This window comes from Oncorhynchus masou, chromosome 27, assembly GCF_036934945.1.
Source record: "Oncorhynchus masou masou isolate Uvic2021 chromosome 27, UVic_Omas_1.1, whole genome shotgun sequence".
Taxonomy (NCBI): Eukaryota; Metazoa; Chordata; class Actinopteri; order Salmoniformes; family Salmonidae; genus Oncorhynchus; species Oncorhynchus masou.
In genome coordinates, this window is record NC_088238.1 from 23550663 (window position 1) to 23572910 (window position 22248).

At 44.5% G+C, this 22248-nt stretch overlaps 2 protein-coding genes across 3 annotated transcripts; one reads left to right on the forward strand and one right to left on the reverse strand.

Moving 5' to 3' along the window:
• Window positions 1-175: 175 nt before the first annotated feature.
• LOC135515828 (methionine aminopeptidase 2-like) lies at window positions 176-7328 on the forward strand. Of its 2 annotated transcripts, none has more exons than XM_064939594.1 (11): window positions 176-348; window positions 1541-1642; window positions 1964-2026; window positions 2351-2453; window positions 3438-3599; window positions 3760-3941; window positions 4093-4187; window positions 4298-4394; window positions 5673-5776; window positions 6116-6231; window positions 6314-7328. In XM_064939594.1, the coding sequence occupies exons 1-11, from the start codon at window positions 195-197 to the stop codon at window positions 6564-6566; spliced, it is 1431 nt and encodes a 476-aa protein (XP_064795666.1). In that variant the 5' UTR covers window positions 176-194; the 3' UTR covers window positions 6567-7328. The 2 variants fall into 2 exon arrangements, with proteins under 2 accessions (XP_064795666.1, XP_064795667.1); XM_064939595.1 differs by having other exon boundaries at window positions 1544-1642.
• Window positions 7329-9292: 1964 nt separating this feature from the next.
• Window positions 9293-20941, reverse strand: LOC135515827 (ubiquitin carboxyl-terminal hydrolase 44-like). Its single transcript, XM_064939593.1, has 7 exons — window positions 20904-20941; window positions 19605-19746; window positions 16346-18037; window positions 13286-13484; window positions 10268-10376; window positions 9829-10070; window positions 9293-9686 (listed from the first exon to the last, which is right to left on the reverse strand). Exons 3-7 carry the CDS (start codon window positions 17900-17902, stop codon window positions 9562-9564), a joined length of 2232 nt encoding a protein of 743 aa, XP_064795665.1. The 5' UTR covers window positions 17903-18037; window positions 19605-19746; window positions 20904-20941; the 3' UTR covers window positions 9293-9561.
• Between the last annotated feature and the right edge of the window lie 1307 nt (window positions 20942-22248).

Sequence of the window (22248 nt, forward strand, 5' to 3'; positions counted from 1 at the left end):
GGCTGTTTACTGTGCCTGATATTTTGTCTCTGGGGATACATATTTTAGGATAATTGCGATGGTGAGCCATGAATTAATTCCTACAACAATTTTGCATTCAGCGAGCACCAGCACGCGCTCAGCTGATTCTGCAAGTTTCTCATTCAGCTTACCCACAAACCACCGCGCTTCCTTTTCCACTAACGCCTGCAATCATGGCGGATCTGGTGCAGGAGAAGGTACCGGAGCTGAAGCTCGAAGAAGACGCGGTCCTGAACGGAGATGCAGAAGAGAAAGAGGAGGTAGACCCTTCCGAGGAGACAGCCAAGAAGAAGAAGAAAAAGAAGAAGAAGAAGTCGGCAGGCCCCGGTAAGAGTTACAGACAGGCCAGTTACCGCTGAGCCGTGCGTGCCTAGGGAAGAGTGTGCCTTATGAATCGTGCGCCAGGCCTTATGAAACACGCCTCGCTCTCATAACACACCCGTAGCTCGATAGCTAAGCATGGGGCGATACTTCTGTCAATCCCACCACGAGGCCGAAATGTCAGTAAGCAGACGGAAATAGTCATACAAGCAAACTTAGTAGTTAGTTCGTTAGCTGGCTAGATATCTTGCTAGTTTAACCGCAGTTCATAGTCCTTTGCTGGCAGGTTCCACAAGTCGCTAGCAAGTTCAAAACCAAGTTTTGATGTTTCGTAATGTGTGGTGGAATGCTGTTATGATTTCCATGGTCGAGGTTGCAACTATGTTTCATAATAACTTGTTTATTTAACACTAACTAGTTACACATGATTGACCGCAATGAATGCCCCGCTGCCTGCTAGCGAGCTATGAAACGTCAAGATACTGTTTGATTCAGACAGCATGCTCACTGTACTCTGCGTACTCACTGCTGACAACGTTGTCCTCGGCATGTGCTATTTCGAGCAACCCATCTTCTTGTAACAACCTCAACTAGCTACAGTTCGCATGAATTATTCTAAAGGATGTCAGACAGTTGCCCTTTTTTAAATTGACATACACAACATTTAGCTTGTAATATGCGTGTTTACATCAGTAAAGCAGGCTTAGCTGCGTGGGCGTGTTCTGTCCCCCAAGGTTATACACAGATGTTAATACGCTCCCCTCTCCTGCCAAGTCCCTGACCTCGGGGATACACTTTGCGGAATGGGATCATTGTCCACAGTCCAAAAGGATCACTTCCCCACTGGACGACAGTACCTTCCCTTGCACGCACATAACACATCTCTCATCCCCCTGTCCCTCTGGCCTCCTGGATGCTCTCTGTTGTGTGTGTGTGTGATGGAGCTGTGGTCGCCACGGCCGACATGTCGTGGTTAGTAAGATAATATAATAAATAATAATATATCCCATTTAGCAGACGCTTTTGTCCAAAGCGACTTACAAGTCGGCTGGGGCCACTACTTTTACATATGGGTGGCCCCAGCGGGAATCGAACCCACGACGCTTGGCGTTGCAAGCGCCATGCTCTACCGACTGAGCCACACAGGACCAGGATGAGCTCACCCATGTGTATCTGTCTCTGCGATTTATGACTGCAGCAGCCGTCACCGAGGCTGAGGGCAATGGAGTGGCTGACGTGACACAACAGCTGGAGAAGCAGGCTCTGGAGGACAAAGAGAAAGAAGAAGACGGGGAGGATGGTAAGAGATCGTAACAGTACTCTACCTTAGCCTAGCCCCTGACCCAGAACCACATGGGCCCGAGCTCCAACCATGGCTCCTCGCACCCTGCTGTGGAGCAGCTGAGCAGGGTTCAGTCCTGTTGTTGTGGCCTGTGAACCAAATCCTAACCACCCTTAACCTTAACCATCCGCATGTCTGACCCTTAAGGACAGCACAGAGATGACCTCACACATGACTACATGCGCACCAACCAATACATGGCTTGCTGGGAACTGATAAACTCTTGTGTGACATTTGAATATGACTACATTACTTCAGATTCCTCCCTATTTCTCTCAGATGGAGACGAGGGGGAGAACTCGGCAGGCAAAAAGAAGAAGAAGAAGAAAAAGAAGAAAGGACGTGAGTTGGTCTTATTTTATTTGACACTTAAGTTATGGCTTTCACTTTGTCTGGTCATGCATAGGGTGCAATGGGAGAGTAGACTATGATCTAGTGATGGATATGATTGGCTGCCTCTGCCATACTGCTGCACTCTGGAGCATAACCATAACCCTGCACCCATCTGAGTGCCTCCCCCGTCAGGTCCTCAGGCTAATGGGCACGTTTGACTTTTCCCTGAATATTGCTGTGTCACCTCTGGAATTCCAACTCAAACCTTCTAGATAGTTAATGAAATAGTAATGAGAGCTTATGTGACTGTTTGTTTCTTCCGGTCTTTCACAGCCAAAGTTCAGACTGACCCTCCATCTGTGCCCATCTGTGACTTGTATCCAAGTGGTGTTTTCCCCATCGGTCAGGAATGTGAATACCCCCCATTACAGGATGGGTAAGATTCATACACACAATCTCACGAAACACCTACACTTGGCTTGGTGTGTGGTTTGTACTTGGCTAGTGTGGAAGCGGGGCCCAGCCTCTTATTTCCCCAGCACTGTGTTATACTAGACTGGCAGCTCCTCTGATCATCATGCTATACCTGTCCAACCTTAAACACAAACTGGTAGCTACCAGAGAGACTGGGGCGGGAGATTTGAGTTTGTTCTAAAATAAACAGTGCTGCCTGGCATACATGCATCTGTCAGTGTGGTTATCAAACAGAAGTGACAGGGTTGTTCTTCACCTTTGATCTCTTCACTGATGTGAAACTCATTGACCTAAAGGGCTCTTAAAGATGCGCTATGCAGAAATCACTCCTCCATTTCCTGGTTCCTATAATTCCAATAGTTTGCCTAATTTCAGTTTGTGACAAAACAAGCAAGTATAGTGTCAAGAATCAATCTGTACAATCTTATCTGCTGTGAAATATATATTTTCATAACCCAAAATATTGTGCTTTCAGCTGCTTGAAGCTGGTCTACAAAACTGAAAGTAAATAACAAAACTTAACCGGAAGCATAGAAATGTCACAGATAGAACAGATCAACCGCTTCTTAGTCTTGCATTCAATGAGAATGACAGATCTATGACACACTTTTCCATGTGAATTTGGTCAGGTCGCTGAAAAAGTTACATATTGCTGCTTTAACAACACCCAAAACACTGTTGTCGTCATCAGCATCATTTCAGTTTGGTTTATCCTCTAGCCATGCTTGCATTGATCCCCCCTCAGTCACGATGCTGGGTGCGGGAGTAAGATGTATGTGTGGGCACTAACCTTGTTGTTGATCCTCCAGGGTGGTCATGCAAGTACAAAATGTTTGTGTTTTCTAACTTCATTGCTGATTCCCCTTGTGAATTTCATACACAGTGATGGGAAGAAGTGTGTGTGTGTGCTGACCGCTAACCTTGTTGCTGAATCCCCTTGGTGCAGGCGTACCGCGGCGTGGAGGACCACCAATGAAGAGAAGCGGGTTCTGGACAAGGCCAACGAGGAAGTGTGGAGCGACTTCAGACAGGCTGCTGAGGCTCATAGGCAGGTCCGCCAGCACGTCCGCAGTTTCATCAAACCTGGCATGACCATGATCGACATCTGGTGAGCCTTCATCATCATCACAGCTGAGATGTTGCTTCCTATTCTTTCTATTTGTCAGTCTTTTTCCTTTGCATTTTATCTTTTGCATATGTCCGTTCTTGCGCTTTCATCCCTTATCAATTTATCTCATCTCTTTCTGTATAACCAATCTCTGTTTCAGTGAGCGGTTGGAGAACTGTTCCAGGAAGTTGATCAAGGAGAATGGTCTGAATGCCGGCCTGGCCTTCCCCACCGGCTGCTCTCTGAACAACTGTGCGGCTCACTACACCCCTAACGCAGGAGACCCCACCGTGCTGCAATACGACGACGTCTGCAAGATCGACTTCGGAACACACATCAACGGTACACCCCTGCCACAGTACCCACGCGGTTCAGCTGACACACACATCAAAACATACTCGACACATAAACGTATACAAATGCATATAAACACACACAACTAACCACTCAGACCATGTAGGATGCTGTGCTCACTCGTACTGTATGTCTTCAGGTCGGATTATTGACTGTGCCTTCACCGTCACGTTCAACCCAAAGTATGACAAACTGCTGGAGGCCGTGAGAGACGCCACCAATACTGGAATCAAGGTCCGACATCCATTCACACTCCATCTATTCCTGAGGCCGCTTGATAGAATTTTAAGTAAGTGTAGTTCAGGTGTTCAGTCTCATCTTAATCATGCTTCATCATTCTGCAGTGTGCTGGCATCGACGTGCGTCTGTGTGACGTTGGAGAGAGAATTCAGGAAGTGATGGAGTCGTACGAGGTGGAGATTGACGGAAAAACATACCAAGGTACTGAGCTACTATATATATACTTAGAGAGAGGGAGGTCGACTGATTTTTCAACGCCGATACCGATTAATTGGCCGATTCTTAAAAATGTATTTGTAATAATGACAATTACAACAATACTGAATGAACACTTATTTTAACTTAATATAATACATCAATAAAATCAATTTAGCCTCAAGTAAATAATGAAAAAACTATGTTTTAGAGAAGAAAGTTAAAGTGCAATATGTGCTATGTAAGAAAGCTGACGTTTCAGTTCCTTGCTCAGAACATGAGAACATATGAAAGCTGGTGGTTCTTTTTAACATGAGCCTTCAATATTCCCAGGTAAGAAGTTTTAGGTTGTAGTTATTATAGGAATTATAGGACTATTTCCCCCTATACCATTTGTATTTCATTAACCTTTGACTATTTGATGTTCTTATAGGCACTTTAGTATTGCTAATGTAACAGTATAGCTTCCGTCCCTCTCCTCCCTGGGCTCGAACCAGCAACACAACGACAATTGGCACGCACTAACTAGCTAGCCATTTCACTTCGGTTACACGAGCCTCATCTTGGGAGTTGATAAGCTTGAAGTAATAAACAGCGCAATGCTTGACGCACAACGAAGAGCTGCTGTCAAAAAGCACGAAAGTGCTGTTTGAATGAATGTTTACGCGCCTGCTTCTGCCTACCACCGCTGTCATATACTTGTATGTTCAGTCAGATTATATGCAACGCAGGACACGCTAGATAATATCTAGTAATATAATCTACCATGTGTAGTTAACTAGTGATTATGATTGATTGTTTTTTATAACATAAGTTTAATTCTAGCTAGCAACTTACCTTGGCTTACTGCATTCGGGTAACAGGCAGTCTCCTTGCAAGAGAGAGGCAGGTCGTTATTGCGTTGGACTAATTAACTGTGAAGTTGCAAGATTGGATCCTCCGAGCTGACAAGGTGAAAATCTGTCGTTCTGCCCCTGAACAAGGCAGTTAACGCACCGTTCCTAGGCCGTCATTGAAAATAAGAATGTTCTTAACTGACTTGCCTAGTTAAATAAAGGTATATTAATAATATATATATATATATATTAATAATAATAATATATATATATATATTTATAACAATCTGAAATTGGTATTTTTATATATAACATGAAATCGGCCCTAATTAATCGGCCATTCCGATTAATCAGTCGACCTGTTATATATATATATATATATATCACACACAGTGAATTTGTTGTAATTTATGATTGAAGATAATTCCTCACAAATGTTAATTTCCAGTGAAGCCAATCCGAAACCTGAACGGCCACTCAATTGGCCAGTACAGGATACATGCCGGCAAGACTGTCCCCATTGTCAAAGGAGGAGAAGCTACCAGGATGGAGGTGTGTACCTGTCTTACTGAGTGTTTGAAGAGCAAGGGGGAGGCAAGGTTAGAAAGGGCTGCTGAGTTAATGGTGTGCTGTGGGAGGGTGACTGGGTAATGATGCTGTGCTCTGGGAAGGTGACCGGGTAATGATGCTGAGTTAATGGTGTGCTTAGGAACCGAGCCAGGTCCAATTAGTCAGTAACACAATACCTGCTTGCCTGAATTGGTGTCGTCGATGATCAAGGAATTTCTGTAACACAGGATTGCCTGCACCTGTATTTGTTTAACTGCAGCAGTGTCTTCCTACCCCAATAAGTGTCCTTTTTATGACTGATTCCCTCTCTTGCACGACCAGGAGGGAGAGGTGTACGCCATCGAGACGTTTGGCAGCACAGGGAAGGGCGTGGTCCATGATGACATGGAGTGTTCTCATTACATGAAAAACTTTGATGTGGGACACGTCCCAATCAGGTAAATTGGTTGCCTGTGTGAACACTGGACTGTGTATTCCACAGAGGTTGTACCCTCTATCTCTACCCCTCTCTCCCCCCAGACTCCCCCGGGCGAAGCACCTGTTGAACGTGATCAACGAGAACTTTGGCACGCTGGCGTTCTGCCGGCGCTGGCTGGACCGGCTGGGGGAGAGCAAGTACCTAATGGCCCTGAAGAACCTGTGCGACCTGGGAATCGTGGACCCCTACCCCCCGCTCTGCGACACCAAGGGCTCCTACACCGCCCAGTTCGAGCACACCATCCTGCTCAGGCCCACCTGCAAGGAGGTGGTGAGCCGAGGGGACGACTATTGAATACTGAACCCAACCTCATTCAAACCGCACCATAATCCCTCCACTCCAATACAGAGAATTGACACACTGAACCATCTGCCGGCACTCTAACAGAAAAACAGCATCTAAATACAGGACCTTGCTTTGGTCTCTTCTCATTTCTCCCACCTTGGCAGAGCAGCCAGTAAGGGCTATGAAAAATGCTGCTGTAAGGTGCCCACACAATGCATCTTTACCGCTATTTAAGAGCGAGCATGGAGAGACTGGCTTACGTAGCAGCGGCTGAATCTTTTTTCCCTCTTTTATTTCGGTGACATTGAAGCCAGAACAGCCATATAATCTCAAATAAACTGCTTAGAACGTGAAGAAACAAACCTTTCCTTACCAAAATAAGTACCCTCCTCAAGTATGCATAGGGCCTAGTGTGTCCTAATCAGGAAAAACTCCTGACCCTTACTGCAGTCTTTCAGCCTGACCCTACAGTCAGGACCTAGTCACTTGATTGCTCTTCGGAACCCTGAAATTGTACAACTTCCCCTTTTTTGAGTTCTGGGTGGGAACGATGACTAGACAACCACACATCTACAGCTGTATGTTTGGCTTCATGTTACAGGGAGGGGACTCTGCACTCTGCTCCTCCAGTATTTGTTTCTTAGATATTTGTAAAATATCTTTGAAATGGTTGCTGCCACTATATGTACCCAAATGTAGTGCTTAATTTTGAATGCCCTGGAAATGTTTTTGTAAGAACAAAAGTATTGAAATAAAAAATGTTGCTCTGTATTCCTTGATTGGCCGATGGGGTTGGATACATTTTTTTTTTAATTCAACCTTTAACTAGTTAAGAACAAATTCTTATTTACAATGACGGCCAAACCCAGACGACACTGGGCCAATTGTGCGCCGCCCTATGGGACTCCAAACCAGTCTGTAGTGATACCTCTAGCACTGAGATGCAGTGTCTTAGACCTCTGCACCACTCGGGAGCCCACTGTTCATTCACAAGCTTGCAGGCCTCCAGTAGTCTATCAGAGAGGAAGAGGCAAAGAAAGAGATTTCACTCACAAAAGCATTTCTATGAGCTTACTGTGGACCTAAGCTTGTTGCCTGCTTTTTGGGATGACTACCATTGTTAGGGCAGAGACAGGAGCGTCATATACAAATCAAGTCTAGTAGGCAGCCTATTTCCCCATAATCCACTGAGGCAGCCATTATGTATGCCCTATTTTGACAAATGAAAGGAAATTGTGAGGGCTACAGCGTGGTGTGGAATTTTAAAAAGTACACATGTTTTCTTAGAAAAATGAAAATATATTCTCATTGAGGTAATTCTATAAAAATTGAGGTAAGAATTTGCATAGTATCACTTCCATCAATGTACACACACCCGAGGCAGTATGAGCACAATGCAGACAAACATATCGGACAGAAAAAAGGATGAAGTGGAAATGTGCTTTGAATTCTCCCTAAAAGGTGAATCTCGAGATGAACAGCATTTAGGTTGTGCAGTTAAGCTAGTACCAGCATGGAGATATCTTTCTCACATGCGTACAGTTTTGAACACACAGCAAGGATCTACTTGCATCAGTCTGGCTATTTTATACTTACATTATACAGAGCCAACTATATTGTGTGAATACATGCTGGTATACACACACGAGACGGGTCAGACCTGCTGGGGGGGAAGGAATCAATTACAAAACTATAAAAAATCTCTAACAGTCAGTGGCCTGTTTTTTTTTAAAACAACTTTTGTGAAAAATCCTCAATGTCCGAGTACACAAAAATACATTCAATATTCTAAATGCTGGCCTGGGTGAGACTGCATTTTACGGTCTCTGCTACAAAGAACTGATACCAAATACACTTATGGCAAGGGAACTACAAAAATAGATATGTTCTGATAACGAAGGGCACTTTTCTATGACACTTGTTTCTGCTGTAGGGATACCAAGCCTAAAAGCACCAGCACCACGAAAGACATCTACATTCTGAAGACAGAGGGCAGGATTCAGCTAAAAACAAACATCCCTTTGGAAACTGGTTATAAAATAGATTTCCCAAAACCAGTCAAAGAATATATCTTGCAAATGTGCTGTAATTGTTTTTGGAGAATCTGAGATACTTTTTAAATGTTTCCCTCGTGCTTTGGCGTGAGGTCAGTAGTTAATTATGAACCATTTCCTGACCGACCAGACTTACTAGAGAGAGCGATACCAAAGATGGTGGATTAATTAAGATGTCCCACTCAGGCTGTTTACCTTTTCTTTTTTTAAATGTCACTGTTCCATTCCAATAAGTGGTGGCTCTCCCATAGGCACCAATGCATTAGCAGCTGGGTCTGGCCTGCTTAGTTCATTGACTGTATATGAACCAGAAAATAGAAGTGAGTGAGCTGTCTCACTTCCCCTTCCATCTCTTGGCAAACCAAAATGGGTTAAACTCTAAAGACTATTTATGGAGGGAATTATCTACATTCCATTTGAGAATTTGACTGACTGACATCCCTTATTCAACTGTCTAAAGTGGCTGTGAGAAACATTTTAGTTGATTCAAATTGTTTAAGAAAAATAAAAATTGAGCACAGAAGAGCAGAAAGGTTGACACCTGAATAAATCTGAACTACAGATTACACAGTCACACCTGGCCAAAGTCTGTCTCTACTCCTGTAAAGGCGTGTCTATAATACAACGCACAACTTGGCTGATACTCTTGATAAAATGAACCTATACACTATCAAACACAAACACGTTTGACTTTTCTTTTAAAACCCATATAAACAACATGTACAAGAAATTCACAAAGACAAAAAAAAATAGAGTGTGTCTCTCTTAGAAAAATAATGATACAATTAATCATTCCTCCCCCCAGAGGAGATAAAATGCCCACAAAGAAAGAGTGTGAGGGGGGGGGGTTGAGATGTTTTGGTGGTGGTGGTAATGCTGATGATGACATGTCACTGGACTGCTGAGGTACAAAGGAGGAGGATTGGGGCGGGGCTCAGTGGGTTCTGGTCCTATAGAGGCCTGTCTTTGTCCTGAGTGAAGCGCTGCGTGTAGAAGAGTATGTAGGCCTGGGCGCGACACACCTCCTCCACAGAACACACATTCAGCTTAGAGTCATTACAGTGGACCCAGAACCCTGAGAGAGGGAGGAGAAGAGAAACGGTATTAGCTGTAGGTAGATTCCATGAAAATGTATCAAGAGAAGGTTGTGTGTCATCTTTGGATTAGTAATTTTTACGTAAAAATGCATTTTGCGTGTGAGTGAGAGATGTTCTTACTTCCTTCTTTGTTGTAGCAGTAGGCAGTGTAGTGGCCAGAGCCGAAGCCCTTCCCATGATGCATCACCACAGAGGACAGTTCGTACAGGAAGTGTTTGGGGCTCGGGGAGCCAGCGGGGGTGGGACTGGAGCATGGCGAGCCCTTGGGGGAGGGGTCTCTGCAGCAGTATGGCTCCATGTTGAGGAGCTGGTCAAAGCTGACGTGGACCCCAATCTTCTCCCTGTGGTTTCTCCCAGACCACCTGACGACCAATCACAAGCACAGAACACCCAACGAACACGTCAACAGACCAAATCACCAAATAAGACAGCTAGAGTGTTTCAAATGCATGGTTGTGTTATGGTTCTTGAGCAATTGCTATGTGCTCAATGGTTACCTGCAGTGTTTGAGGTGCATGGGTATGTTATGGTCATCATGTGGTCATAATGCGGTCAGTACCTGAAGCGTTTGAGGTGCAGGCGCAGGACCTGAGGCAGTTTGTGAACCATCAGCTGTTTCTGAGCTTCAGTCAGGATGACGGGCTTGGAGGAGAACCTCCGCCGCTTACCTAGAGACAAGAGTGAGCATTAACCCACACTGTAAAACTAAACTTGCACACTAGAGGGACACCTCAGACAGGGCCAGAGTTGTGAGGAGTTGAGCGTGTGGAAATCGCGCTCATGGAGTAGTGCTTACCTCCTTGAAAGAGATAATATGCCAGGCCTATTGTATAGATAATATAACGAAAATGAACAAAACATTTAACCCATAAGAGTCTTATAGCCCTGTCTAATCCGGGCGAGGTGGTTCTACACTGGTCACCCCGGGCATCACAGGCTCATTTAGCTATTTGAACACACGTTGAACTATAACAAAAATATATTATAATTTTACGAAAAAATATTTATTAGCCCATACAAATGCATTGAATAACATTCACTGCATGGAACAGATAGTTCCTGAAGAAATATCAAAAGGAAATGTGTTCTGAAGTGTATCTCCTATATCTGAGTGTCTGTTCTATATCTGAGAGATACAAGATCAGGAAAAACATTAGTTATTATATATTTTTTTTAACCCCCTATTTTTGCCACTAAAGAGTCTAAACCATGTCTAAGCTGGGGTGGGGGGGTGGGGTTCTACTAAGCTATATGAAATTGTTTTAAGTGTCATACCAAGGATACATTTGCTATTTGATTTTAAATTTTAAGTATCAAAACAATAGCCTTACTGCTATTAGCCCATACAAACACAATGAATAACAGATTCACTACATGGAACAGATAGATTCTTTGGGGAGGGGGGACTAAATGAAGTTTGTTCTGAAATGTCTGTCCTATATCTGAGAGATATAAGAAAGATCAGCAAACATGTTATTTTTATTTTATACATGTATTTAACACCAGTCTCAATGTTAACAGTGAAGAGGTGACTTCGTGATGCTGGCCTTCTAGGCAGAGTTGCAAAGAAAATCCATATCTCAGACTGGCCAATAAAAAATAAAAGATTAAGATGGGCAAAAGAACACAGCCAAGAAGGCTAGCTTCCCGGAGTAGCCTCTTCACTGTTGACGTTGAGACTGTTGTTTTGCGGGTTCTATTTAATGTAGTTGCCAGTTGAGGACTTGTGAGGCGTCTTTCTCAAACTAGACACTAATGTACTTGTTCTCTTGCTCAGTTGTGCACCAGGGCCTCCCACTCCTCTTTCTATTCTTGTTCGAGCCAGTCTGTGCTGTTCTGGGAAGGGAGTAGTACACAGCATTGTACGAGATCTTCAGTTTCTTTGCAATTTCTCACATGGAATAGCCTTCATTTCTCAGAACAAGAATAGACTGACAAGTTTCAGAAGAAAGTTCTTTGTTTTTGGCCATTTTGAGCCTGTAATCGAACCCACAAATGGTTATGCTCAAGATACTCAACTAGTCTAGGCCAGTTTTATTGCTTCTTTAATCAGAACAACAGTTTTCAGCTGTGCTAACATAATTGCAAAAGGGTTTTCTAATGATCAATTAGCCTTTTAAAATTATAGACTTGGATTAGCTAACAACGTGCCATTGGAACACAGGACTGTTGGTTGCTGATAATGGGGCCTTTGTAGATATTCCATTTTTTTTCTCCAACGTTTCCAGGTACAATAGTCATTTACAACATTAACAATGTCTACACAGTATTTCTGATCAATTTGATGTTATTTTAATGGACCAAAAATGTGTTTTTCTTTAAAAAACAAGAACATTTCTAAGTGACCCCAAACCTTTGAACGGTAATGTACTTCCATTCATTTTTCCATCTGGTACCGGGGGACCTTCAGACGAGTCTTGAAAGGCCTGTGGACGTCTTAGAGCAAAACAACCGACTTGTTCGTGAGAGTCTCACCTTCGCACAGAAGGGTCATATTAGTGTGTAGCCCAAACTGTTTGGATGTTAGAAGTTGGCAGATTGGCTGTACCAACTTCAGACGAGTCCCAAGCCGTTTGTGGGGGTCGTAGAGCAAAACGGAGAACACCATCATGTTTGTGAGAGGGGTCAAAATAGTTTGTGGGCCAAACCGTTCACACGCTACAGACGATTTGTGTGAAGACCAATTTTCGGGATGCTTCATGGTGAGAAACACCGCTCTAGCTCTGTCACCGCAGGTGCGGAAATGAGACATAGGCAGATGCAGTGGATGGAGATGCGTCCAATGCAAAAAAAAACTATCTTAAGAGATGTTTATGGGGATTTTTGTATTATGCTAATTAAAATTCCACGGGGCACAGATAGAGACCTTAGGGGGTTTAAGAGATCTGATTTTTGGTTTATAAATACTTTGCTACAATGACACACTTAGCTAGCTACCAACCCCGTTCCTTTCTGTTAGCATGTGCACCTACTAATTACACCATCATGCCTTCGTTATACCTGTCTTTTCAGATTCCACGGTGATTTTTTTGTTGTGGACCCCAAACATCACTGCCCTCCCCCTCTTGCTCTTCCTCATCTTTGTAAGGCACCTTGATTTTTCACCTGTGTGTTATATCAGTTCCTTTCTGAAAATATATAGCATACTAGATGACAGTAACTAAAGCAAGGGGCTAAAGCAGCACACAAGTAGACTACAAATGCATGCTGGTCCGGGCATGCCCTGAGCTTGTGAAGCGAGCACTACTGGAGCGAAATTGGAGTGGGCGACAAGGCCGACACTCCAGTCTTTGGGAAACTCGCGCCACGCTCCATTCAAATTCAGCACGCTCTGCTCCAGCTCCGCTCACATGCTCTGGACATGGCTGTGTGAATGTGAAGAGTCAGTCTAACTATAGCACTGGATGGTAGTTTGACATGCAGAGACAGAATTTATTATTATTATTATTTAAAAAATTAATCGAGAAAATGAACTGCTTTGGCAAAATTATTGTACCTCTAACAATCATACCATTGAATGAATGTGTTTGTATGTGCTCACTGTGTACATTTTTGTATGTGTGCCTCGGTCACTCACTGTTGCACTGGTCGCAGGCGTAGATGTTGCCCTCCAGGGCTTCGGTCTCCGTGAACTTGGCCAGCATCTCTGTCAGCTGGCACGAGACCTGCGCTGCGCTCTCCCGGCTGTTGCTGTGGTAACGCTCAGGGAACTCCAGCGATAGGTCCCAGAAGGGTTCTACCGTGTTGGAGCGGTGGTCACATGCAAGACACGTCACCTGATGGAGGGGGATGAGAAGAGAGAGCGAAAGAAAGAGGCGGGGCAGAGAGAGAGGGAGAAAGAGAGAGTTAGGGGTAGAAAGTGAGGATGAAAGAGAGAGAGTTGTGTGAAGGCAAGCCAAGGGCAGCTGAGCTAACTAATGCAGTAGCACACACAGGAACTGGATTGTCTGAGATACACAGCTTTAGAAACACTGCCCCCCTTCACACACACATACACTCACCCCCTTGTTAGGAAAGAGCAGGTGTGGGTGTATGCTCAGATAACTCAAGACACTCCTCTCTTTCACATACACCGAAGCAGAAAGTACACACGTTCAGTCACACTCACTCACTCAAGGGTAAATCGATTTGAATTCAAACCCTTTTAGATAGCATCCCTTTTGATTTAAACAAACCTTTCCATACATGTTAAAACATTCAGGAGTTAAAGGTGTTCAAAGTTTTGCATACCCCACCCAACAGGGTGAGACATTCATGTCTTTATCACTGGAAAAGATAAATGGTTGAGTTTTGATATCATTTAAACTGCTTACAAACAGGGTTGTGAAACTATTTTATAATTTATTTAAAAAATATATATACACTACTGTTCAAAAGTTTGGGGTCACTTAGAAATGTGTTTTTCTTTCAAAAACAAGGACATTTGTCCATTAAAATAACATCAAATTGATCAGAAATATAGTGTACACTGTTAATGTTGCAAATTACCTAGAAAGGCAGCATCCCGGATTCGCCTCTTCACTGTTGAAGTTGAGACGTGTTTTGCAGGCACCATTTAATGAAGATGCCAGTTATAGACTTGTGACACGTCTGTTTCTCAAACTAGACACTCTAATGTACTTGTCCTCTTGCCCAGTTGTGCACCGGGGCCTCCCACTCCTCTTCTATTCTGGTTAGAGACAGTTTGCGCTGTTCTGTGAAGGGAGTAGTACACAGCGTTGTACGATATCTTCAGTTTCTTGACAATTTCTCGCATGGAATAGCCTTAATTTCTCAGAGCATGAATAGACTGATGAGTTTCAGAAGAAAGGTCTTTATTTCTGGCCATTTTGTGTCCGTAATTGAACCCACAAATGATGATGCTCCAGATACCCAATTAGTCTAAAGCAGGCCAGTTTTATTGCTTCTTTAATCAGAACAACAGTTTTCAGCTGTGCTAACATAATTGCAAACAGGTTTTATAATGAGAACTGCAGGCTATTCCATGCAAGAAATTGCCAAGAAACTGAAGATCTCATACGTAGCTGTGTTCTACTCCCATCACAGAACAGCGCAAACTTCCTCTAACCAGAATAGAAAGAGGAGTGGGAGGCCCTGGTGCACAACTGGGCAAGAGGACAAGTACATTAGAGTGTTTAGTTTGAGAAACAGATGCCCCACAAGTCCTCAACTGGCAACTTCATTAAATAGTACCCGCAAAACACCAGTCTCAACATCAACAGTGAAGAGGCGACTCTGGGATGCTGGCCTTCTAGGCATAGTTGCAAAGAAAAAGACATATCTTAGACTGGCCAATAAAAATAAAATATTAAGATGGGCAAAAGAACACAGACACGGGACAGAGGAAGAATGGAAAAAAACATTATGGACAGACAAAGAAGGCTATCACTCCATTTTGCCATGCCATACCCTATCCTGTGAACGGCGCTTAATTGGAGCCAATTTCCTGCTACAACAGGACAATGACCCAAAGCACAGCTCCAAACTATGCAAGAACCATTTAGGGAAGAAGCAATCAGCTGGTATTGTCTATAATGGAGTGGCCAGCACAGTCACTGGATCACAACCCTATTGAGTTGTTGTGGGAGCAGCTTGACCGTATGGTACGTAAGAAGTGCCCATCAAGCCAATCCAATTGTGGGAGGTGCTTCAGGAAGCATGGGGTGAAATCTCTTCAGATTATCTCAAAAGATTGACAACTAGACCGCCAAAGGTCTGCAAGGCTGTAATTGCTGCAAATGGAGGATTCTTTGACAAAAGCAAAGTTTGAAGGACACAATTATTATTTAAATTAAAAATCATTATTTATAACCTTGTCAACGTCTTGACTATATTTCCTATTCATTTTGCAACTAATTTCATGCATGTTTTCATGGAAAAGAAGGACATTTCTAAGTGACCGCAAACTTTTGAATGGTAGTGTACGTTAGAGGTAAAAAATAAATAAAAATAAGTCAATAACAAAACAAAAATCAAGTCATTATAGTAGTTTGACAACCCTTTTTGTAAACTTTTAAATTATATAAATCTCAACCATTTATCGTTTCCATTGATGAAGACATGGATGTCTCATGGTATGGTATGGTATGGTATGTAAAAGGGGTCAACTTTGAACACTTATCTCGAGTGTTTTGGCATTCAGGTCCAAAAAGTTCATTTCTGAGCCGTTCTACAATGGGCAAGTATGTAAGGTTTCGTTCAAATCAAAAGGGGTTCTGTCGAAAAGTTAATGAATTCAAAATGGATTTACCCTTCCATGAACTTTTAAAATAACGGAGCTTCAGAATGTGTTGATCTGCCATTGAAATGTCCCCACTTCTTGATTGGAGCCAAGCACATTTAGACAGATACATTTTGACATATTGTATTTTATATCTATTTATTTTATATTACTATCAATACATAAATGTGGTAACAGTCACACACATTGTGCAGTAAAAGCTCCCATCCAAATCCCTCCAGTAAGATCACTACTAATCAATGTAAAGACCTTTTAATCCCTTTTTCAATCCATTTTAATCCATGTCCAGACTGGTGAATCACAAAAGTGTGTCTATATCATAATAAAAGTGTGTACTGTGTATCGGTCTGTGTATAACTGTGTTTGGGAGAGTGTGTACCTCTCTCTTTTTCTTACCTGGCTGAGGAGCTGACCGTGGAAGATGGTGTTGACTACGCTGAGCACCTGCTTGATGAGATGTCTCTGTCCGGTTGACACACCAGCGGATGGCATGTGAGTCCCTGTGCTCTCCAGCTCGTGCTGCACCTTGTCAAGCAGCTCACACAGGAACTCCTGGGCATCCTGCTGGGCGTAGCCCCGGAAGGCTGGGATCAGCTGCCACACCGAGTGCAGCATTGCGAAGGGCGACACCAACGCCCACTTGCCCGACCACATCACCTGGAAGAGTGTGTGCAGCTCATGACACAGGGAGATGTGCTTGGAGCTGGGCTCCTTGGGCTGAATCAGCTCCATACTCCGGGCTCTGGAGGCCCCCCCACTTAGCCCAACGCCCACCTGGGGGCCTCTCCTCTGGGCCAGCGGAGAGGATGACACTGGGCCCCCGGGGCTGGGAACCAACAGCTGGCCGTGGACGGCCGAGGCCAGCAGCTCCAGCCGGAGGAAACACTCCCTGAAGATGTGAAGGTGGCTCAGCACCTGCAGGATGGAGTTCATGTAGCATGTGTTGCCTAGGTTACGCAGGCCCGTGACACCCGGAGTGACAGTGGGCCGCCGTTTGAGGGGCGAGTCGCCCTGTTTGGAGGGGGCACGGCGGGGGGCTGGGGAGGGGGCAGTCAGGGCTTGGACAGAGGAGGCTCTGGGTTTGCCTTTGGTGGAGGAAGAAGGGGTTGAGTAGCGAGTGGGTTTGGGCGCAGGGGTTTTAGGGGGGCGGCCCATTCTCTTGGGGGTGGGAGTGGCGGGGCACTGGGTTCTTGGTCGGGGCTTGAGGGGAGACTGGGGTGTGTAAGTGGTGCTGGGTGTGCGTGTCCGTGTCCGTGTGGGGCGGGGGGTGACAGCGGCGGCGGCAGCAGCTCTCTGACTGGCTCTCCTCAGGCGGTGGCTCTTCCTTGGTGGGGCGCTCTCCAACGCTTCCTTTAGCTGCCTCTTCAATGTCTTCCTCCTCTCCCTCAACTCCTTCCGCCTCTGCTCCTCCTCCTCTCTCTGCCTCTCCTCCTCTTCCCTCCTCTTCCCCCCTTCCGTCAGGCTGAACCAGGTGTGGAACACTCTACCCATCAGTGCCCGGCGGCGGTGCCAGAGCGCCGTGAACATGCGGTCCTCGTCCCTCAGCTGCAGTTCACTGGAGCCGCAGGGCTGGGGGGCGTCGGGCGGGGTGCTAGCCGATCTCAAGGTGCGTCCTGAGCGCGTGGTGACCTCGTAGCGCTGGCTCTGGATGGCACTGAGAGTGGAGCGCAGCAGCTTGAGGTCTCCCGTTGCATTGTCGTTGAGCACATAGTCATCACACAAGTAGCAGAAGACATAGAGCTCGTTGACCTCCATGGCCAGCGGGTGGCGATGCTGCAGGAAGTGCTGCAGGGCGTGCTCCTCGATGTAGCGGCCGCATGCAACGTGGGCGCAGCCCAGGCAGGCCCACACTGACTCTGTGGTGTTGCAGTCCACGCAGTGCCACTTCTGGGGGTTGAGGATGGAGTGGTCTGGGGCCAGCCTGAGCCGCCCCACATGCTTACACCTGTCCATCGCACACACTTGCTGGGTGGCTCAGTCCGTGTGTGTGTCTGTGGGTAGGTGAGTGTGGATGTGACACGTCCACACTGGGGCTTCAGATCACCATGGCGAGCTCAGAAACGGGGTGGTCCCACGGCATGGCTTTTTCTGGGGAGGAAGAAAGAGAAGAGAGAGACTGAGTGAGAAAGGCAGTTGTACAAAACTCTTTAAACATCTCTAATCTCTTCTCAGTAAAGGCCTTATCCAAATCGTATGAAGAGATCCTTTGTTTTACAAGATGCCTGTTAGTGAAAACAATTGTACCAAAACCTTTTGTCTTGCTTTTTAACCCACAACCCATTCTGGTCTTTATAATAATTTGTGGTCACACATTTAACCAGCTAGCTCTCAAACATGGGGGGGGGGGGGGTGAATACTGATGGGGTTGGGGGTTCCTGTTTTAGAGTCTCAGCGCCATCATCATCACCCCCCAATGTGGCCAAAGGGAGACTTAAGCCTGGCAAACAAAGGGGGGCTGAGCTAGGAGGGTAGAGCACCCTTTGTATGTGTACAGGCAGCCTTACAGAGAGAAAGGGGCAAGAGAAGAGATGGATAAAGAAAGGGAACGGAGAAAGATATGTATAGGATGATCAGAAGGGAAACTAAACTTGATGATCAGAGGCTGCCAGTCCCAGCTACTATTACCCTTCTCCATGAACCAATCTATAATCTATTTAGGAGGAGAAACAGTACAGCGCCTACCCTGACTACACAGGTCCAAGTTCTAACTGTGTTTATTTACCATTCCAGATTGCCTTCGTGTGATTTAAATAAGTAGCTGTTACCACTGAAGGAGTTTCTGGTTGGAATGCCCTGACTGAGTCTGTCAACATTGTACCCCTTTTTTATATAACATTTAATCAATGCAATTGTGGTTTTATGACCATAGACATTAGTGATTTAATGCAATTGTTGTTTTACAACCACCAACACTCGTGATACATTGTTTAGTTTTTTAATCCACGAAAGATCTGGTGGGCAGTTTCTAGCAATGACATCCCTTTGCTTCTGCTTCATTTTACCCAGTCAACACTGATAACAAAAAGCGCGAGATTTGTGTTTTCAAACCAGATAACTTAGCTAGCAAGCTTTCCCAGACGTGTTTACCACTTCACTAACGTTAACTCACCTGAGATTGGTAAATTGTCCCCGCAAGACAACTTTGAAAACTAGCTATAGCTAACAATATCACCAAAATACTGGTAACTAACCGCTCCTTCTTCTATCCTGATGTCACTAACTATCTATAGTTATAACACGGCTAACGTTACTGCTGAAAAGAACCTACTCGTAAACTTATCGAGGAGGATATCAAAGGCTCGTGCGCGCGCCTAAGGTGCCCTTGTGCTTTCTTTCTGTCTGGCGGTATGTATCTTCTAAATAAACACAAATCAAGTATCTAACGTAATATAGCTAAACATAATCGCTAGTAAAATAATAAAGTATCCAACTAGTTTGTTGGCTAACTTGGTGAGTAACATGGCTAGCTACATGGCTAGCAGCAACAAAGCTAATCTTGTCGAGCCAAGTCTAAATACGTTAGGGATCAATGCGTCAGGGTTGGAATTGTTTATCAAACATGCTAGTTAGTTTTCAGATGAATGTGTACACCATAACAACTGACACGAATTGTTAAAAAAAAATTTTTAAGGCGAAAATTGAAAAAGTACCATACCTATCCTTCACGGCACTTATTCCTCTGATACTAAACTGGTCGCCATCTTGTATCTACTCTTGTCGCGTGGTGTTGGCTCGAACGCGTCCGCGGTAGGGTAGCGTCAAGTGTCGTTGTTGCATGGCTCAAGGTAGAGGCTCTCCTATAACATCAGATCTAGGATCAGATTATTCTACACTAATTCTAAATATTATCATTGAGGTGATTAGAAAACATCTGATTTTGTATCAGTGATTAGGGGTAACCTCTAACCTCCTCAGCATAGATGGCACAATTTTGTGACATAATCTCAGGATATTGTCATGTCAAATTCATGAAGCCAGGCCTACACAACACAGTCAGAGAACATATTTGACATAAAAGTGAAGTGGCCCTTCACATTCCATTTAAGCACATTCTGCTGTTGAGTATGACATATAGACCATTGTTTGGCACTGCACTGCAAATGGCCTATTGACCTTTTCTACACCAGGAACACTAACAATTATTTTTTTTCTATTACTGCTCCTGGAAAAACAATTGCATTCAAAACGTTTCAATGCCACAAGATGGCAGTGATGTATCAATCAATGTTCAAGTTGTGCGTGAGAATATGTTGTAAACATTGCATGCGAGAGTATTATGTGTGTGTATGTGTGTTGGAGAGATGCAGGTGTATGGCTCCATGCTGATTAATGAGGGCATTGGGGGCTGAAGGCACACACTATAGAGATGGTATCAGACTAGGTGTCTAACATTAAACCCCAGAACTCCTGAGACATACTGTAAGTCTTAGACATGCTAACTAAACCTGAGCCTAGGACTGACTCACTCAAATATACCCAATGTTCCCAAACTCTGTCAGCAGATCTGGCCTCATGGGGAAAATGTCCTGACACAGTGAATGTGAGAATGAAGGGATACAGTCAAGAGACATTGCCAACCGTCACTCTGCATAAAAAGGGGTACTGAGAAGGAGGATTGTTGATCACTAAACAGAAAAATGAAAGACTATGCACATGAAACTGGGTTCTCACACACACAGTCTTGTATAACTAACCTTGTGGGGACACAAAATTCAGTCCCATTCAAAATCTTATTTTCGCTAACCCCTAAACCTAACCTTAACCCCAAAACCTTAACCCTAAAAATAACCCTAGCTCCTAAAACGAACACTAATTCTAACCGTAACCCAAAACCCCTTAGAAATAGCATAAGATCTTGTGGGGACTAACAAAATGTCCACAGTTGGGCTAATATTTGTTTGTTTACTATTCGTCTGGTCCCCACAAGTATAGTTAAACACACACAGACACTCACCTTTCACTCACTCACACACCTGGTACTGTTGAAAGCTATTCTCCATATCAGGGAGGGATTCGTGAGAGGGACATTGATCATACGTGTGTGTGTGTGTGAGTGAAAGAGGTGCATGTATGTGTGTGTAGATCTGTCATCCAATTCCTGTTGAACCACTAATGTTTTTCTCCCTCTATGTCCCGCGGCCCTAACTGAGTCTTCATGTCCACACACGTTCCCTCCCTTCCCCCTCTCGCTCCTCTCCATCGCGCATTCTCTCACCCACACTCTACATACTCCACAAACCAAACATAAACACACAAACACACCTCCTGTTTGTATTGAAAAAAAGTGGATACCATAGCTCTGTGAAAGTTCTATATAGTGGCGGTTTTGTGGCAAGTGAAAACACAGGTGCTGATGGGTGAGGGGAAATGGTTTACAACCAGTAAATAAAAACATTCCCCATAATTATGGTTTATGTTTGTAGCATTTATGTGTGATTGGTACATGTCTTAATAGTTTATGGCTGTCTGCTTGCCTGTCTGCCTGCCTGCCCATCTATCTTCCTGTCTGTCCGCACCTTTCTCTCGCGTGTCACTCAGTGTATATGTGGGTGTAATAGGTGGATGACATCAGGGGTTTGTTTTCTTGGAGGTATCATAATCACAAGTTGTGTCTCAATCACCCTGCTCTGTCAACAAGGCCCAGTTCTGGCTTCTTTTGATGTAGGCCACTTTTGATAAAAAAGTGTTCCTGCGTGTGTGTGTGTGTGTGTGTGTGTGTGAATGGTTTGATAGATAAGAACAGATATAGCCCTTGGTTCACTCCAGACCTGACTGCCCTCAACGAGCACAAAAACTTCCTGTGGCGTACTGCACTAGCATCGAATAGTCCCCATGATATGCAACTTTTCAGGGAAGTCAGGAGCCAATACACACAGTCTGTTAAGAAAGCAAAGGCTAGCTTTTTCAAACGGAAGTTTGCATCCTGTAGCTCTGACTCCAAAAAGTTCTGGGACACTGTAAAGTCCATGGAGAATAAGAGCACCTCCTCCCAGTTGCCCACCGCACTGAGGCTAGGAAACACTGTCACCACCAATAAATCCATGATAATCGAGAATTTCAATAAGCATTTCTCTATGGCTGGCCATGCTTTCCGCCTGGCTACCCCAACCCCGGCCAACAGCTCCACACCCCCCGCAGCTACTTGCCCAAGCCTCCCCAGCTTCTCCTTCACCCAAATCCAGATAGCAGATGTTCTGAAAGAGCTGCAAAAACGTATAAATCAGCTGAGCTAGACTATCTGGACCCTGTCTTTCTAAAATTATCCGCCGCCATTGTTGCAACCCCTATTACTAGTCTGT

Bases quoted from the DNA above. Each gene is read 5' to 3' on its own strand.
- LOC135515828 (XM_064939594.1), top strand. From the start codon at position 195: ATGGCGGATCTGGTGCAGGAGAAGGTACCGGAGCTGAAGCTCGAAGAA. The intron at 1,643-1,963 runs GTAAGAGATCGT...TATTTCTCTCAG, and splicing joins AGAAGAAGACGGGGAGGATG to ATGGAGACGAGGGGGAGAAC. The intron at 4,188-4,297 runs GTCCGACATCCA...ATCATTCTGCAG, and splicing joins CCACCAATACTGGAATCAAG to TGTGCTGGCATCGACGTGCG.
- LOC135515827 (XM_064939593.1), bottom strand. From the start codon at position 17,902: ATGGACAGGTGTAAGCATGTGGGGCGGCTCAGGCTGGCCCCAGACCAC. The intron at 10,071-10,267 runs GTACTGACCGCA...ATTGGTCGTCAG, and splicing joins CTGCACCTCAAACGCTTCAG to GTGGTCTGGGAGAAACCACA. The intron at 9,687-9,828 runs GTAAGAACATCT...TCCCTCTCTCAG, and splicing joins CTGCTACAACAAAGAAGGAA to GGTTCTGGGTCCACTGTAAT.